Source organism: Centrocercus urophasianus, unplaced genomic scaffold, assembly GCF_019232065.1.
Source record: "Centrocercus urophasianus isolate 14NV4802_14NV808 unplaced genomic scaffold, USGS_Curo_1.0 seq_30, whole genome shotgun sequence".
Lineage (NCBI taxonomy): Eukaryota > Metazoa > Chordata > Aves > Galliformes > Phasianidae > Centrocercus > Centrocercus urophasianus.
In genome coordinates, this window is record NW_024884867.1 from 1,216,509 (window position 1) to 1,234,687 (window position 18,179).

At 49.8% G+C, this 18,179-nt stretch overlaps 2 protein-coding genes across 3 annotated transcripts in view; both read right to left on the minus strand.

Moving 5' to 3' along the window:
• TESC (tescalcin) overlaps positions 1 to 886 on the minus strand; it is a 5,823-nt gene extending 4,937 nt beyond the window's left edge. For both annotated transcript variants that reach the window (XM_042828561.1, XM_042828564.1), the window contains exon 1: positions 61 to 886. In XM_042828561.1, coding sequence (XP_042684495.1) covers positions 61 to 231 — 171 coding nt within the window. In that variant the 5' untranslated portion in view covers positions 232 to 886. The remainder of the gene's footprint in view (positions 1 to 60) is intronic.
• A 98-nt stretch (positions 887 to 984) lies between these two features.
• Positions 985 to 17,021, minus strand: FBXO21 (F-box protein 21). The gene is made up of 12 exons (XM_042828559.1): positions 16,840 to 17,021; positions 14,298 to 14,433; positions 12,713 to 12,807; positions 10,624 to 10,745; positions 9,142 to 9,288; positions 8,405 to 8,538; positions 8,053 to 8,189; positions 7,087 to 7,263; positions 6,226 to 6,358; positions 3,597 to 3,787; positions 2,511 to 2,668; positions 985 to 1,618 (listed from the first exon to the last, which is right to left on the minus strand). The coding sequence occupies exons 1-12, from the start codon at positions 17,019 to 17,021 to the stop codon at positions 1,446 to 1,448; spliced, it is 1,785 nt and encodes a 594-aa protein (XP_042684493.1). The 3' UTR covers positions 985 to 1,445.
• Between the last annotated feature and the right edge of the window lie 1,158 nt (positions 17,022 to 18,179).

Genomic DNA, 18,179 nt, shown 5'->3' on the forward strand with positions numbered 1-18,179 from the left:
TATAGGATTTTTTGCCCCCCTCCTCCCCCCCCCCCTTAGAGCTGACATCAGCACACACACGTTGAAAGACACTTTTACTTCGGCCTCGGCACCGCCTCCAGCACTCAGCGCTGCGGAGCACCTCGGGGAAAAGGACGTTCGGTGTTTGTTTGTCACACGTGAGCAGGAGGGCATGCAGCAGGTCAAGCGCTCTGGCAAGAGGAGGGGGGGTGTGAGATTTCCTGTGGCCATTCCCCAAGTGCTTTAAGAGCCTCCACCTGCAGGCAGCATCTATTGCTCTGCTCTAAAGCTTGGATTAAAAGCAAACACGGAGAGCAGCGCTGGCTGCAGCCCGCAGGCTCTGCTTCACCAACCACCAAGCCGTGCAGCTCTGCATGCACGAGAACACTTTGCTGTTCTGCATCCTGCTAATATCTGAATGCAGAGGAAAACCCCTTCTGCAGAGATGCTGTTCGGGCCTTCAGGTTGTGCTGAAACTCACGTGCATGGAGCTGCTAAACACCCAGCGCCCAGAAGGGCAGGGTAAGTGCCCCCACCCACATCCAGCATCTTCTGACAGCAGGCAAAGGGCCTCAAGCTGCAGGAATCAGCATCTCTGCTGCAGGGCCTGGCTGCCTGTGTCCGAGGTTGGCCACGTCCCAGTCCTCACCCCGCTGTGCTGCAGGGCACCGACAGGAGCACAGGGCAGCAGCGGTGATGGCTGTGAGCTCACAGCAATGTGGGATGGGAGGCAGGCTGAGGTTGCTCAGTGGCACAGTGCTCAGAGGCAGGGTGAGGACAGGGAGAGGGAGCAGCAGCTCCTCTGCTGCATTAGGAGAGCTTGCGGCAGCCAACGGCGCTGCGCTGCGCCCCTGGAAGCCTTGCTGCTGGCAGGGCTCTGCTCCAGGCCTGTGAGGATGGGCAGCATGGGAACGGATCTGTGAACAACCAGAACATGGAGGTGAAGCAGAAGCTGACCACAAATTCAGACTGAAGAAGACAGAGTGGAACGTTACAGGCTTTAAAAACTACCACCTGCATGAGACACAGATTAAGAAAAGAAAAAAAAAAACAAAACCAACCAAAACAAAACCCCACAACACTGTAAGGACAAGCAACTTCTCTGGAAGACGGGGTTCTTCCACGCCAGGGATCTCACGGTGCCGGCCTTCTAGGCAGGACAAGCACAGCTCCAGCTCACGGGCAGATCTTCCAAAGGACAGCACGCTGCTCAGCACCACCAGCCCTGCGAGACCCTCAGCCTGGGCTCCTCACCACAGCGTCCCTGCGGGCCAGAACGGGCAGGCAGGCAACAGAAAGATTCTATAGCACCGCTTACGAGGTTTAATGCAGTTTTCAGTGCATCAAGCCAAAGGATTGTCACCAAACTCGCCCCCTGGGCAAGTCTTGCAAAGAGGGTAAAGCTGCACTCCGGTCTGCTTCCGTCCTCGGGTCGCTGCTGGCGTTCACTCCTTGCTGTAGATCTTCTGCACCGTGCTGCACGTCAGCTCCAGGTCCTCCGGGTAGCGCAGCTCCAGCTCGGCGTTGGCCAGGTAGTGAGTGCCAGAGAACTCTGAGAAATAGCGGCCGATGTCGGGGTGAGGAATCTCCCGAGGCTCCGAGTTGTGCTCCAGGTTCTCTGCAGGACAGCAAGCAGGCAGCTCTCACCACGCACAGAGGGCAACGCGGCTGTACCTCAGCCTCAGCAGGGACAAAGCCCGGCCTCCCTGTCTGCAGACAACAGCACCAACCTGCAGCTCAGGCAGAGTGCTGTGCTCGGGAATCTGCTGTACTCAGAGCTCATTATACTTGTTTATCAACAATTAGAGGGAAAAAAAACAACCCTGAGAGATGACTCAACTCCAGAAGCACTGCAGGTGATTACCAGGTTAATTGTGGCTGAGGAGCACGTTTTAAGATGAATCAGTGGTACACAACATCTGTATTTTAAAGACTCTTAACGAGGCCAAACCATTCTAAGGGCTGCAACGCATATGAGGAACACCTGCACTTTAAACCTATGAAGACAGAGCTGTTTGGGGTTTTTTCCCCCTACACCTTCTGAAGGAAGGCTCACTTCAGTCCCATTCCTCCCAGGGGTGGCACTGGGTCCACGCTGCCTGCGCTCCCCAGATCTGGGCACACAGCCTCCCGTACAGCAGCTCACAGCCCAGCCCTGATGAGCCCCACGTGCCCCCACTGGATTTCCAGGTCCTGCTCAAAGCATGGCTGTGATCTCACTGAGAGCTGCCTACAGAATTTCAAACTTCAGGAAGAAGTTGAAAATCAATGGTGTCCAACACGGACTTGCTTCTATGGCAGTAGGAGATTTCAAGGAAGTGGATTCACACTCAATCCTGGCAGCACTGGTTTCACGGACAGCAAGAAACCTGCCACCAATTCAACATCATTTTCCTTCCTATTTCAATTATAACTCACGCTTCCTGCCTGCTGCTTGAGAGTTGTTCCCTTCAGCACCTTCTTGCTCTCTCTGCACCTCTGAACAGCAAGCACAGGAGGCTCCTGCTCACCTTGAGCAGCGTATCTGCAAGAGCCATCTTCCACCAGCACGTTGTAGAAGGGCTGGTGGGGGCCGTGGGGGAGGCTGTGCACATTCATATTCCGGATCCATTCGTGTCCCATCATGCAGGCAGGGTCCCAGCCATAAATCACACAGTTGTAGCCATACCTGATGAAAGAGAATTCATGGCAAAGACTGAGAAAACTTCACAGCCAACTCTTTTCACCAAGGCCAATGCAGCACAAATGGGACGGAGGGTTTCTGTGAGCAGGTGAGAGCAAAGAGAGCAAAATCAACGCAAAAGACTGGTGTGCACTTGGTGTTTTGAGAGGGGGGAAGTGACCAGGAACAACAAACAGCCGAGGACAAAGGAAAGGCAGATTCAAGTAAGAATGAGGATGGGAAAGAGACTGGGATGTCAACAAGCAGGAGAGCAGGAAACTGGGAACAGGGAGGGGAAACAACCACCCTCTGTTCACATACACAGACGTGGCAGTCCTCATACTGAACTGCCAGAAACAAAGCCAGCACTATTTTCAGAGCATTTATATGACTGTGGTACCACAACCAGCACTGCTGACGCTCTTAAAATGAGCTCCAGACGTCTTGCTAAGATGGAGAAATGGCTGAAGAAACAGAGCTAGCTTGTCATTCTGGCAGAGCTGTACAGGCAGGAACACAAAGGCTCTGTGCAGTGCAGGAGGAGAGGTAATAACAGCCCAGCACAAGATTCATAAGCTGTCTTAGGAATCTCATCTCTTTGGAAATCGATTCTGTTCCACAGTTCCTCATTAACTGATTACTGATGTTTCTTCAAGAGCTCTGCACTGTGGAAATGCTATCTGTGCCACACGATGACTCACACAGCACCTCACAAACCTCCCCCAGCACACAGGAGCAGCAGTGCTGCTCTCTGAAGGAGCAGACAGGACAGATCTGCTCCCACTTCCCTGAGAAGACACGCAGCGCAGGCACACGTGCCAGGCACCCTCGGCTCCAGGTGTCTCCTGGGCTGCCAGAATCACGTCTCATTACTGGCAGCACAAACACTTCTGCACTCGTGCTTACAGCGCAGGGAATCCCCCGCAGAGCTCACCTCTTGTGTTTCATAATCAGCCCAATTGAGAAGCAGACCTCTTTGTGCTTCTCATCCGAACGGTGCTTCACCTCAGGTCCCACCTCCTCCTTCCGACGCTCGATGTGCTCCAGGGTGTGCTGCACCAGGTACCCCACAGCCCCGTGCTGCGATGGGTCCAGAGCCTGGATGTGCTGCAGGATGTCCAGAACCTTCAGCAAGCAAAACATGAAAGCGTTCAGAGCAGGTCTCTAGGGCAGTCACACACACGCTCTCTCTCTCAATTTAGCTGGCTCTCAGTGCCCCACATGTGCTTCACTACGTTCTCCACAGGACTGCAGACCTGTGCTCTACCTGCACAGCCCCAAGCTCCTCACACTCAGCCCGCAGCCACTGCAAACAGCTCGATCCTCTGCTTGTACAGATGCTTACTTCCAAGGCAGGGCGCTGTTGAGCAGAGTAACTCCTTAAAACTAAGTCACAAAAGGCAGCAGCACGCCCTGCAATCACGGGGCAGTGCTGCAAAGCTCCTGACACGCTAAGAGGGTTCTGCTGCTCGCCTCCTAACTCTGAAGCCATTCCAGATCACTTCTGCTATAGTTGAGGACAAAGATTTTAAACAGTTCCTCATCCCAGAAGGAAAACGCAGCAATGTGTGCAATGCTGTACTCATGAAACAGTGAACAGCAGACAGAGAATCTGCTTGGCTCACTATGACTGAAGGGCACTGACTTTACAAGTGTTCCCAAAGTAAATCCAACATAGCAGCCTACTGGCACGCTATCGCAGCACCAGGGCACAACAGCTGCACCAGCTTTGCTAGAGACAGGCAATGCAAGCTGTGCTCTGCCTTCCTGCATCTCGATCTTAAAAACGTTGTCTAAATAGGTTGGAAAAAGGCAGATACGTCAGTCCCAACATCAACCCCAAAATCTGACACCCCTGGCAAAGTGATCAAGGCTTGTCGGCCAACATTTCCAGCTCTGGCTACTTAGCATGAATGGTGGGGGGGGAAAAAGTTTATTCAGGAAAACAGACGAGGCCTCAGGTATGAGAACAAACAGCACTGGGGCTTCTCAGCCACCTGAAATTGCTGGCTGGCATCTCACTGCCTGAAGAATGATGTGCAAATGGAAAAACCTCACAGACAGGGAAAGGCTCAGCGTGGTGACTGCAGCTGCCACAGATTCTCAACACTTTTGTTTCTCACAAAACAGCTCAGGTTGGAGGGGGCCTTAAAGACCATCCAGCTGCAGCCCCGTGGGCAGGGCTGCCAGCAGCACCACCAGGCTGCTCGGGGCCCCATCAGCCTGGCTGTGAATGCCTCCAGAGATGGGGCACCCACAGCATCTCTGGGCAAATTTCAGACAACATTCCAGGCAGCTCTGCTTGACTTGGAAGATTTGGTATCACTTCTTACAAAACCTGACAGACCTCTATGAAATCTGGTACGTCCTGCTCTGTCAGAGCTCCGGGGTTCTCTGCTAACTACAGTCCTGTATGATAGCCTGGAAGGATGGGATCCACGAGGACACCACAGGAAAACAACAGCTGGATGCTGTCATTCCATCTGGCAACGTGGTGCAGGGAGGTTGCAGGTAAAAGTCAGCATCTGGGGGTTGCTGTCTGTCCTAAGGGCAGCAGGGTGCAACTCCTTAAACACCACAGACACGCAGCTGAGTGCTGGAAAGGAGATGATCTACCTGCACTGCGTGCTTGCCTTCTCAGCTCAGGCAGCCCCCTGTGCACAGCTTCTCTGTCAGGGCTGCTTTTCCTGTGGGAACCCTAAAACTTGTTGCCATAAGGTAGGAACAGCCAGCTTAGCACAATGTGTTCCTCAAAAGGAAGGCGCCTTCTCTCTTCAGCAATCGTATGGCTCAGTTAATGTGGAGGTGAGAACTGTGCCTCCTGCTCAGCTGCCCAGCAATACTTCTACCTCCTCCTCACACCTGACGTTCACACACAGCACAGGCACTGCCCAAGCAGGTGATATTCACTAAGGCAGCACAGGCAGTTTTGCTTAAGGAAGTCCTCCTAGCTGCAGTGAGGCACCAGAAGGAACACTGCTGTGCCACCTGTCTCCCAACCACAGGATCCCTCGGGGCTGAAGATGGTATTAAAATTCCTGTCCTTGGGATCCTCTCCACGTTGCTTCTTTACAAGTCACTGATGGTGTAAGTAAGGTTTCAGAGAACAGGGCTGGTTGTTTGTAAAAGATAATTTCCTGCACGTTTCCTGACAAAGTAATTGCTCCTTTTATACGAGTCCTGCAAAAGTTCCAGCACCACCACCACAAAGGAGGCACACCAAGCACAACTCTTCAGTAACTCACAGCTCCAAGTCCAAAGTATTGGTGCTAGGACAAACCATCAGACTCTGGCATTTAATCATCATCTACGACTCAGACCTGAGGCTGCATACAATTCTCCCCCAGGGCAAACAAGAATCATCCTCCTTCCCTGCTTCACGTAGCAGGAATTGATTCTCTGAAATGTGATAACTGGTTCAGTTGTGTTTATTACAGAAACAACTTGTAGCAGACTGTAATGCAAGCTGATGTAGTCTAAAAAAAAAAAAACCAAAAAAATCAATGGACTGCTGTTAATTATGCTTAGCCTACCAGAAAACACACGACCGAGTGGCGAGGTACCTTTTCTGGCCAGATTCCCAGGTGGAAGTATAACCTAGCCTGGAGCATTAGATGCTGCACATTGTCCGGATACATGGCCAGGTACAGATCCAACGAGTCTCTCAAGAGTTGATAAGACTGATCAGTGCTTTCTCTGCCAGCAAAAAAGAAACTCAATTGTAAGGCTAGCTCTTCAATTCCTACCCCTCGTGCTCTGGTTTACAGGGATAGTCACCAAAAATGACACTACAGGTCGGTGTGCTCACTCAGCAAGTGACTCCGGGCTGGCACACATCCATCCAACAGCCTGCTCAGAAGAAAAGCTACACAGCTGGAAGTTGGCCTTTACCCTCCCCTTTTACCTGCTTGGCCAAATAACCCCGCTCAGGGAATTCATTCTCCAAGTCGTTACCTTTGGAAACTTCCTTTTGTTCCCCTTGCTAAATTACACCCCTCTCCTCTGCGATTTCTGCCCAATGCTGTTTGGGGAAGCGATCACCAAGGACACGTGAACATAAAACCAGGTTTCTGCATGCTCAGACAGTCCCTTTGTAACTGCTCACGAAGCCCTTGGGTGACACATACGTGGTCAAAACGAAGGTCTGCTCTACAGAGAACAGCTCCCGTCTGCTTTACACACAGGAGAAAACAAAATCTCTCCATTCCCTCCAGTGAGAACGGCCTCACTGAATATTCCTGCTTCCACGCCACGCTGCTATGGATGATTAAAAGCCTCCAGGGGCTGCAATGTGACCCAGAGCTTTCAAGGCCGCCCGCTGCGAGCGATGCCACGTAAAGCTCTCACAGCAGCACAGGGACACACAAGCACAGCACAGGCAGCACAGCGTGGCTCCCCCTCCCCCAGGCCCCACGACAACTCACCGCTTGCCCAGGTTGAGGAGATTTCCCACCATACGCTGCAGGACCTCCTTTGAAGTCACCACCCCGTAGAACTCCTCTGTCACGTGGTGCCCTATGAGGTACTCGCACTCCTTCACCGTCAGCTGCTTCCCCTTCCCAAAGGCATCAATGTAGGTGTAGTCAAAGATATCTGTGCTTCTAGCAAGACACCAGGACGTTAAGATGGGTCTCACGGTAAAGCAGGATTTCCTCTTTCTGTTCTCCTGACAGCACTTTCATTAAAGCTCCGAGTGGCATTTACACCCCAGCTCCCTCCTAAAGAGAGATTACCTGCTGCCTTCTCTTCCTAGTTTCCTCTTCAGCTAAACATACATGGGAAAAGACACAGAAACTAGGAGGTCATTTTCACTCCGTCGCATCAGCTGCTTCCTTCAGATATGTTCAGATTTGCTGTACTGACTGCCAGACTACGGCATGATGCTGCACTGCAACGTGTGGCAGAAAGCACAAGGTGGCAGCTAAGCCTAGTGCCAAAAGGGGGGGTGTATGTATGCACACAAAACCACTGCTCTGAGCTGGACTGCCAACGTCCTGCAGAAAATACAGAGTTCTGAAAATTGACCATGACCTGGTTGGTGTGTGCTGCAATGACCCAGAGAATCGAGAATTAAGCAGCAATGGCCTCTAGAAGCTGTTCTGCATCAAGGGTTATGTGAAATCAGCACCTTCTTCCTTCTTCTCAGCTTTCTGTAACCTTGTTAAGAGAATCATTACTTCGTGGCTACCGTTGTGTCACACACAAGTAATGCTGCTATTCAGTATGGGCAGAGCTGAGATCTGAGAAAGCTTCTTTAGAGCTCATCTTTACTTCCTTACAGCTTGTAATTAGGATGGAAAACACCTGAGCATTCTGGTGTAGGTCTGTAACTGCAAACTCCTGGCATTTATAACTGAGGATAAAACTCTGAAGCCCAGCAGATTACTTACCCTTCTTTTCCTTGACACCATCGCAGCAGAAAGTGACTAGGGAAGTTGACTGGCTCAAGTTTGACTCCCAGCTGCCTGGCAATTGTTAAATACAGCACAGACAAACTGATAGGAATTCCTGTTCTGCGGATCAAAACCTGAGGGACAAAAATGCAAGGGGTATGAAGAAAAACAAAACGAACACCAAGGCTTGATTTCACACCAACTTGGCAGAATAAGCACCAGAACATGACATATCCATCTTACAGCAAATAACTCCAGAGAATTGCTCGTCTGGTTACACTTGGACAAATCAAACACCACAGAGAGCCCATCCAGCCCTGCAGTCCTCTAGTTTTTACCTAAGACATACCTGATGAATGTATGAATTCAGGGAGTTATAGTAATCCAGTTCATTTCCTTTGTATTTTAACTGCTCGTATAGGACACAGTTCATAGCATCAAGTACCTGCCGCTGAAGCTCCACTTCTGGAATCAGGATCTCTCCTAAAAGCACACAGAGCAATAAGAACACAAATGTACTTCACTTTTACGTACTGAACTTCACACCAAAATTCTTGTATGTACTGGGAACACAAGATGCAGATTCAAGTAGCCAAGAGACTGGAGGTATACAGAGAGACAGACCCCTCATTCTCTCTTTGAAAGACAGATTAGACTAATGCTTATAAAACTCCTTATGAAAGGAGGAGCATTCTGCCTGACCGTGGGCACAAACCTCTTTTATTGCTGCTGACCTTCTCAGACGTGCAGAGAAAGAAGGCTGACGCCCTGTGCCATGGCTGAGCTGCACGCGACTCGACTACACAAGACTTCAGGGACTTCCATGGGGAAAAGCAATCCTGCCTCTAATTAACCAATCCTTTTTGCCTAAACAGCCTCACAAGGACAGCCAACCCTGGGCTAACCGAGTTTCTGGGGTTGAACAAACAGCTGTTGCCTCGACAGAGGTTGAAGCAAATGTCAGAACGCTTCAGCAAGGTGAGGAATGGCAACACTTGAAGCTGCAATAGTTCAACAGCTGTTTCACCTCACCTGCCTATAGAGAGCTGAGGAAAGGCTCTGCAGGCAAACATTTCTGTACAGTACCTGCCTTGGAAGCCACGCTGGGGTGCCTTGGGTTTTTGGCCCGGAGCGCTTTGCGCACTTTGTCTGTGATCTCGTCCACCTGCGCCTGGACGCCCTTTAAGCAGATGTCTGACAGTGGATTGCAATACTGGTCAATCAAAACAGCACCTGGAAAAAACAAACTATATAAGAAACAGAACTTGAGTTTTCTCTTGGCTTGGTTTGAGCTACTCAAAGTTCCAGGCCTATGGCATACAGCAAGCAATTGCAGCAGGACACAACAGCTTTCTTCTTCAAGCTCAGGTTTGTATATGGGATTCATCACAAAAGGCAAAGAACAGAGCTGACAGTGATAAACACCATTAAAGTCAGCAGACCTCAACCTGCCATCCTGAAAGGAAAAGCATTCATTTGCACACAGAGCAGGTAGCTGATGGACCAGCCTTGCTCAACCAGCCAACTCCTGTCTCGCTGGCACCCTCCCAGCTCATAATGCTCCTCACTCTGAGCCCCACACAGCCCCAGCTTCACTCTACATCAGTTCTGATTTCTTCCAGCCACATCCTCACTTGTCATCATTCTTGCTCATTGATCCCTCTCTGCTACATTCATCTTCCCACGCCCGCTTTCCATCTTCATGTCAGAAATCCACTACAACTGACGAGATTTTCATTTGTCTGCTGCCCAACACTCTTCTGTCAAACTTCTGCCAAAAAAAAAGAACAGCCCTTTGCAGAATCTTCTCCTGGTCATCTTATCAATCAAGAACACTCTTCCCAAAGCTCCAAATTGCTCAACTTTTGGAATCAACCGTATTTAAGTGCAAGGATTTTGTACTGATCACGCCTCCTTCAGCTTCATAGTGCTTCACTAGCACCTCCACAACAGGCTTGTATTCAAGCTGCAGAATCTTAACATCTTCTCTCCGTAGTGCTTCCCATTCTGACCAGGTAAAGCTTCCCAGAAGTCTATTTGTCAGCACTGTAACTGCACCTGCATGGCAGACAAGCACTTGTATTCATGGCTCTCATGATTAACTCACAGTTAACTACCTTCCAAAAAAGGCCATCTTTGGCTTCTCCTTCTTGCCCTGGCACAGTCCCTCCCTCAAGCTGTTCCAGCACCACCAAGAACCACGTTTGGTGCTACAGCAACTCTGCTGTGATGTTCTGAGGTGACATGAAGAGCAAGGGCCTCTTCTTCAGACAGAGACACGTTTCACCTCCTTCCAAAGATGGTTTTCTCCACAGAAAGCTTAAGGCAGAGCATAAGCCAACAAACCAAGGAAGGTTCGAGCTGCAGCGCAGCCTTTCCTTCCCTTTCCTCATCAGTGTGCACGAGCTTCCCACCGCGCCACCACACTTCCACCCACACCTCAAAAACCCAATCTTAATTCTGATTTGTCTCTAAGTGAAATATAAGCAGAGAAGCCTCTCTCCCAGCAAAACAACAGCGATGGGAAGCTGTTCAGTGCTCTGCATGGGACTGGTGGCAAGGACTTACCCTCCAGGAACGACTGCTGCTCAGCAGGGCGCTGCAGATACTCCTTCAGATTCTTTAATATGTTTTGCTGCCGTAGGAAGTATAGAATTTTCTTTGCATAGTACTTCCAGGTGAGACCTTTCCTGCACATTCAAATACAAAAAGTTGTATTGCCCTGAACAGGCGCTTTGTGCACCAGCATCTGATTTAACTTTTCTAATGAGGGCAAATCTAAATTTTACACACCCATCTTTTAAACAAGACTGATGATGCCAGCCTCCAAAGAGGTAGAAATTCATCAGTAGAAGAAACACAACTTACAACACATTGCCCCTATTATCATCTCCCAGTTTCACCCAGGCACTGGGATGGCATTTTGAGAAGATACAGTGCATAAAACATTATCCTCTGATTCTAAATCCTTCCAGAATGCAACGTTAAAATATCCTCTCACCAACAAGAAACACTGATGAGGAACAGGAAGGTACGTGCAGTAGTATTGAGAAAAGTAATTGCCACAGAAAACATCCCTGGTAGTTGGAAAAGGCTGGAAGGGATCAGCAGCTGGCCTGGAGATCACAGTGCCCAAAACCTTACAGCTTTCATAGTAAAATCACTTTTGAAATTAGCAAGTGAAGGCAGAGTGACCCAGAAGCAGAGACAGAGCTGCCTGTTATCCTGGTAAGGTTTGCAGAGGTCACCTGAAGCAAGACAGGCCAACTTGGAGGCATCCAAACCACACACAGCAAAGCAACGGCTGGCCTTCAGTGATGTGCCACCCAGGGCTTCCAAGCACTTCTACACCAGTCAGCAATGGCACACAGCCCTGCCTTCTCCCCAGGAAACCAGGGAGGGTTCAGCTGACTCCCAGGCTGCACCCCTGCCATGTTTATAAAACAAGTCCAGCCTCCTCCTTTAGCAAAGTAACTCCTTCCCCACCTGTTTTCTCTCTTCAGATTGCAGGTCAAATCAGTCTCAGCCATCCGGCTGAACAGGACAATCAAACCTCCCAACATTTCACCCTCTTCCAATAAATTGGGATGCTCAAAAGGGACAACTGTTTTACTGGGCTATCTTCCAGAGAAATGATTTAGCCTAATGCTCCTGAATGGCAACAACCACAGCTTAATCAGGGTGTAATTAGCATCAACTCTGCTTTACAGAGAAGCATTTGGCCCGTGCAAAAGCTCAAAAGCTTTTTAACCAGTTGTCAGATGAGAGATGTTTAGTCCCAGTTCAAATAGAGAAGGTAATAAAATGGATGTGAAAAAGCAAAAAAAAAAAATGAGATGATTGTGGTGCTGGTTTTGTTTTTTCCAAGCTCCACTAACAGCCCCTTTAATCAAGGCTATTAGAGCCCATTAAGGCAAATCTATTGCTGCTTTGTATCACAGCAAAACCAGCATGCTTTGTATGCTCCCAGCAGAAAAACCTTCAAGTAAACCAGCAACTTATTCATCTTGCTCAGTGCTGATCACCGTAATGAGAACACCCAGGCAGAAATGAACTACAAGTTTCATTTCACCTGTCTAAATAATTTAGAGAACAGCAAATTCTGCAGCAGCTCAATTAAGCTCAGCTGTTTATTCGGGGCTAAAAATTGTACGTAGTTACTACAGCTAAGAAAGGCAACAAGAAAAGGTTAAAAACACAAAAAAGTTGTGATTTTCTGATGCAGGGCTTCACAGTGGCAATGCACACTGCACATCTCTGCTCCCTGCTGTGCTCTGGGGCCAGCCTGCCATTCGGGGCAGCAAACTGACCCGAGTTGAAACAAAAACGTAACAAAAAAAGGAAGGTGGGGATGAGAACTCCTCAGAACAAAACCAGTGCAGAAAAGAAGGTCTGTGGAATGTATGAATGTGCAGAGAAGCCAGCAAGCAACAAAAGCCAGAGGATCTCCTTGCGGAATGGTTTATGTGGTTTCCTCCTGGGAACATGAAATGCATTCTGAAACTAACTGCAAAGCAAAACTCCCAGCCCCAGCAAGTCTGGGGATGCCAGTTTACAGAAGGGCAGAAGCTGACATCAGGCCTTCACCACGGCGCCGTTCTTCAGCCAGTGAAAGGAGAAAAGCCCTGCACTCCTAAACCCTCCTGCTCTTCCTTACCTGCCTTCCATGTTAAGGATACACATCAGCTCATCCTCAAAGAAGTGACTTGGGCACCCAAGAGTCTCAATGTCACTGAATCCATCACAGGGAACCTGTAAAATGAGGTGCTGAATTATGCAGAGCACAGGAGATTCTTTCCCAAAGGATGTTATTTCATAGAACGTTTCAAAACCAATTTTGTTTGATTTTTTTAAACATCATTTAAGACCTAGGGAATATTCAGCTCAGAGAGCTGGCTGCTCATGGCCTCCACTCCACTGATTCATTATGAAGATCCACTGATAAATTAAGGAGCACCCTAGAGCAAGCTGAGCTAACTGTTCCAGCATTCAGGGCTCCTGCAGAGCTGTATGGACCAGCCCAAGCACACCAGATGCAGTCCTATGCAGACTGGGCCCAAGCTAAAAGCAATTTTAAGTTTGAATCAACTTTTTCCTGGGAAAATAAAAAGGGAAATGCAATTCCTATTACACATATCTTAGTGGGCACTCCACTGGATCTAGCAGAACTTAGTGGAAAGTCTCCTCCCTGCAGTTCTGTGTCAGGAAGGAAGCCCTCTCTAGAAGGTAGCCCCAGTTTTTAAACGTTTGGTTACTGCTGAATAACAGCCCCAACAGCTTTTGCATACATGACTGAAGCTGCAGGAAGCCAGGAGCCCCTGCACTCAGGTAATGCCCGGACACACATTTCTCCACTGTAGAATGTCAGGCTGCTGCAACTACAGTGAAGCAGATCAAAACAAACAGTTTGGACACATGCACCTCCTGATACCCTACATGCACCCCGGCCTTTCTCTCGGGGTGAAAACCCAAGTGCCAGCGTTTGCATAAAATCAGATAGAGGATTGCAATGTGAGTGTCCTTTATTGTGGGGGAACTCTGTACTGGGACACAAAGCATTTACAAAACAGCTTGTGAGGAGTGGCCACTGACTGGCTCCAGCAGGAGCTTTTAAGATCAGCCTTAGTTATGGCTACATCACAGAATTCCAGGTTCACCCAAATTGTACAGCTAGACAAAACCCAAGCAGCCAATAGACAATGGAACAACCATTGGTCTGCATGCAGATAAATCCCTCTGAGAGACTAAATTTCTACTTTTGACACAAGACAGAAAGGCGTCCTGGTGTCACGGTTAGGCCAGGAACTCAAACAACATGCTTTCAACTCACTGAACCTCATGTGCATTTGACCCGCTTTCAAATAACTCCTGACAACTCCCAGGAGAACAAATCCTTGCAGGGAGATAAACACACAGGCTGTGGCACGCAGGGGGCAGCTATCAGTCCTTCAGAAGTCGCTGAGTTCCCAGGGCTCTGAACATGCAGCAATGTGCAAAGAGCTTTTCAAGCCACAGTGAGACTCAGCAACTGCAGAGCACACAACCTGCAGGGCGTGTTTTGGACTCCTGCAATCTGCACCTTTGGATTTTGGACCACCTCTCTCATTTTGGCTGCTGGCCTGGCATTCTTACTTCAGGTGAGGCAGTCAGAATTTTCCAACAGCAGAGAAGAAAAGGAGATAGAGGAAAGACAGAGGGCCAGAAAGTGCTCCCAAGGAGCTGGGCTATTCCACGTGACTTACATGCTCTGAGAAGAACCTTTTGGAGAAGGAAGCTACAATTCTCTGGGCTTCTAGGCCAGCATTGTGCCGTGCTTTGTATTCTTCAAGCCAGCTGACACTGTCTGTGTGGCTGTAGTACTTCAGTAGCGATGGCCACCTGTACAGCAAGACAGAAGTAAATGGGCTGTTGGTGTTTCAGCATCACTGATAGCTCCCAGGACTGTAAAAAGCTGCTTATTGTAATCACAAGACTTGAGGAGCTAAGATACTGCCAAGAGATAATGCAGCCTTAAATGTAATTGTACAAATTAATCCAGTGATCGATTCAAGCATCAAAGCATAAACACAAAGGATTTCAACTGAATACTGATGGACATTTTAAAAGTAAGCTCTCCTGCAGCCTACGAACAGCAAATGTTAACAGGAAATCTTAAAAATGATCATAACCCAGGTATTTGGATATTTAAATGTGCTAAACACTTCTGCAATTCCCTCTGGAGCTTTCCAATATAAATACAAGTATCACATCAGCAAAATAGATGCTGAGTTTTATAATAAAAGAAAGCTTGCCATTCTAAAAATGCATCACATTAAAGCTAACCTGTCACCTAACAGCAAAAACTCACTGTCCTCCATTCTCCCTCCTACCCTTGTGGACCTAATTAAAAGGATGTACAAAAATCAAGCTCCTTCTATTACCCTTGCTGGTGGCAGCATCTACTGGAGGGGAGCAGAGAGCTCTGAAGTCAAATAATGCCAGCTGGATGACTTTGCACTTCAACGTTAACAGAAGAAATCAGTCCATATACACACACATTAAAAACAAACACACAATAAAAACAACCCTACATTTTTCCCTCTAAAAGAAGACTGCAGAAGCTTAACTCAGGACTCAAATGCTCCCACCTGTTTATGTACAGTTTGTTTTTTACATCACTACTCCCGTAAAACAACTTTTAGCAGTGGACCAGAAGGCACTGATGTGTTCATCCACACACAGCAGGTCTGTTACTACCAGTTAATCATAAAACCACACTGCACTGCAGCTACACAAAGTCAAAGACTAACCAAACAGCCCCACATTATGCCGTAACCTTTCTCCTGATGGATCCCTAGCTGGTCATCTATCACTGAAATAACAATGACAAAAGGAAAAGAAGGGATTTGGGTGTTTGAAATTACATCAACGGTTTTAGGAAGATAAAATGTAATCATGCGAGATGGAAGCCAGCTGGGACAGCAAGGCTAATGTGCCAACAACTGCCAGCAGGTCATAGAATCATAAGGTTGGAAAGGACCTGCAAGGTCATCTAGCCCAACTGTCCTCCCATCACCATCACTACCACAAGCACTAAACCACATCTCATAGCTCCTCATCCAGGCGCTTCTTGAGCACTGCCAGGAACGGCGACTCCACCACCTCCCTGTGCAGCCATTCCAGCACCTGACCACTCTCTGAGAGAAAAAGTTCTTCCTTGTGTCCTTGTGTCTTCCTTGTGTCTAAACCTCCTCTGGTACAACTTGCAGCCATCTCCTTGAGTCCTGTTTGTCGCCTGGGAGAAGAGGCCAAACTCCTCCTCATCACAGCCCTCAGGAAGTTGTACAGTGCAGTGAGGTCTCCCCTGAGCCTCCTTTTCTCCACACTGAACAATCCCAGCTCCCTCAGCCACTCCTCATAACATTTGTGCTCCAGACCTCCAGACCCCTCACCAGTTTCGTTGCCCTTCTCTGGGCATTCCAGAGCCTCAGTGCCTTTCCTGTATTGAAGGGCCTAAAACTGAACACAGCACTCGAGGTGCAGCCTCACCAGTGCTGAGCACAGAGGGATGATCACCTCCCTGCTCCTGCTGGCCACACTATTTCTAATGCAGGCCAGGGTGGTGCTTGCCCTCATGGCCACCTGGGCACACTGCTGGCTCTTCTTCAGCTGAGCATCAACCAACACCCCGAGGTCACTTTCCTCTTCACAGCCATCCAATGATGAGTCTGCTATCCAAGGGCAGCAGCACGTGCTGATCACCTCCACACTCCATTCCAGCTGGTGGATCTGAACCTTTGTACAAAAACGTTCAGGTCTGCTTCAGGAATGGGGGGGAACAGCGGATCTAATGAGTCCGAAGGGACTTTTAAAGGCCTCCAGCACTGTAACAGGGACACCCACAGCTGCTCAGGTGACTGGCCATCAGCAGGAATAGGACACCCACCTGTGCAGGCAGCCTCACAGAGCCCCAGCACTCATATTGTAAAGCACTCCTGCTTTATGCTCAACCTAAAACTCCCCTCTTTCAGCCTGAAGCTACTCCCCTCGTCTTATCACCACTCCCCCTGTCTTATCACACACCCCGCCGCCGCTTTCCTCTCACAGCCCCTTGACACGAACCATCTAGATTAAACACTTAACATCCCACAGCGGCCTGCGGGGCGAACCGAGCCCCGAAGCAGCAAAGCAGCCCGGAGTTCCATCACGGACCCCCGCCGGTTGTCCCTCGCTGGCCGCAGGCCGCACACCCAGCCCGTCCAGCCGTCACGGCCCGCCCGGCGCCCCCCGCCCCGCGCTGCCCACCTGAGGCGGAAGCGCTCCCGCCACACCTTGCCGCGGGGCTGGCAGGTTTCCCTCAGCCGGCGGCAGGTGCACGCCACCCGCCCGATGTCGGCGGCGCCCAGCACGTCGCAGCACAGGATGAGCTCCAGCAGCTCTCCCGGCAGGTCCGTCAGGCACGGCCGCTCCGCCTCGGCCGCCGCCATCTTGGCCGGTTACCTGAGCGCCCCCCTGCGGCGGGGAGGGGTCACGGAGCGACGCGCGCCTCCCGCTTCCGGCCCGCCGAGCGCCGGCTTTCGACGGAGAGCGATAAGGGACAGAAAACAGGCCGCTTCTAGTCAGGGGGGAGCGCGGGGCTGGGGCAGCGATCCCTGCTGACCATGCGGGGGGACGGCTGGGGGCGGGGCAGGGCACAGGGGGAGCGTGTCTGGGGTAATGCCGTGCCATGGCTGTGCTGAGTTGGTGCCACCACATCTGTGGTAATGCCCGAGATGATGCTCCCTATGGGGTCTGAGATGATGCTCGCCGTGGCCATGGCTGTGCTGAGGTGATGTTCCCTATGGCCGTGGCAGTGCTGAGGCGATGCCACCACATCTGTGACAATGCCTGAGATGATGCTGTGCCATGGCTCTAGCAGTGCCTGAGGCGATGTTCCCCATGGCCATGGTGAGACGGTGAGCTGTAGAATACAATATGTAAGGGATCCTTAACATCTCTTAGTTTTGTTAACTCAAAGGGAATTCGCAAATAGCATTGCTTAGAGGATTTATAGCTTAGAGGAACTTATTGCTTAGAAGCATTTGTTATTTAGTTTAACCTCTTGCTACCTCAAGACCAATTTATTGCTTAGTTTAACCTTCTGGGAGCCTTCTCAAGTCAGTAGAAAGGGGCCCCTAAGAAAGCAATGGATGGGGAAATAAGCAGGATGGGAAACTGCTGAGGCATGCAAGGCGGGAAAGGAGCTCAGAACTGGAACAGAGGTCGAAAGGACATGGCGAGGAAGACGTCTGACTTCATCCCAGAACGACCACCGAATGGGGAGGAAGACATCAAGCCTTCATCCAATGGAAACTAATGCACATGCCCTGGGGAGGGGGACAGTATGTAAATGGATTCCTGGAAAAGCAAGTAATATGCTAATGGGTCTTGGGTAATACTGTTGAATATGCATGGCTTGGCTTATGGACCCCACTCTTTGATGTGCAAGCTAGGAGGAGTGATCCCCCTTGCACCCGGCGTGTGGCGCAGCGCTGAAATAAAGACGTATCTGCTCTTCTAACCTTACGTGGGTTAGAGAGTTTGATTCCGCAAATCAATGGCAGTGCTAAGGTGATGCTCCCCATGGCCATGGCTGTGCTGAGGTG

Excerpts from the sequence above, each read along its gene's own strand:
- FBXO21 (XM_042828559.1), bottom strand. The coding sequence starts at position 17,021 with ATGGCGGCGGCCGAGGCGGAGCGGCCGTGCCTGACGGACCTGCCGGGA. Across the intron at positions 12,808-14,297 it reads AAAGGTTCTTCTCAGAGCAT|GTTCCCTGTGATGGATTCAG; the intron begins GTAAGTCACGTG and ends CTCATTTTACAG. Across the intron at positions 8,539-9,141 it reads CAGCGTGGCTTCCAAGGCAG|GAGAGATCCTGATTCCAGAA; the intron begins GTACTGTACAGA and ends GTGTGCTTTTAG.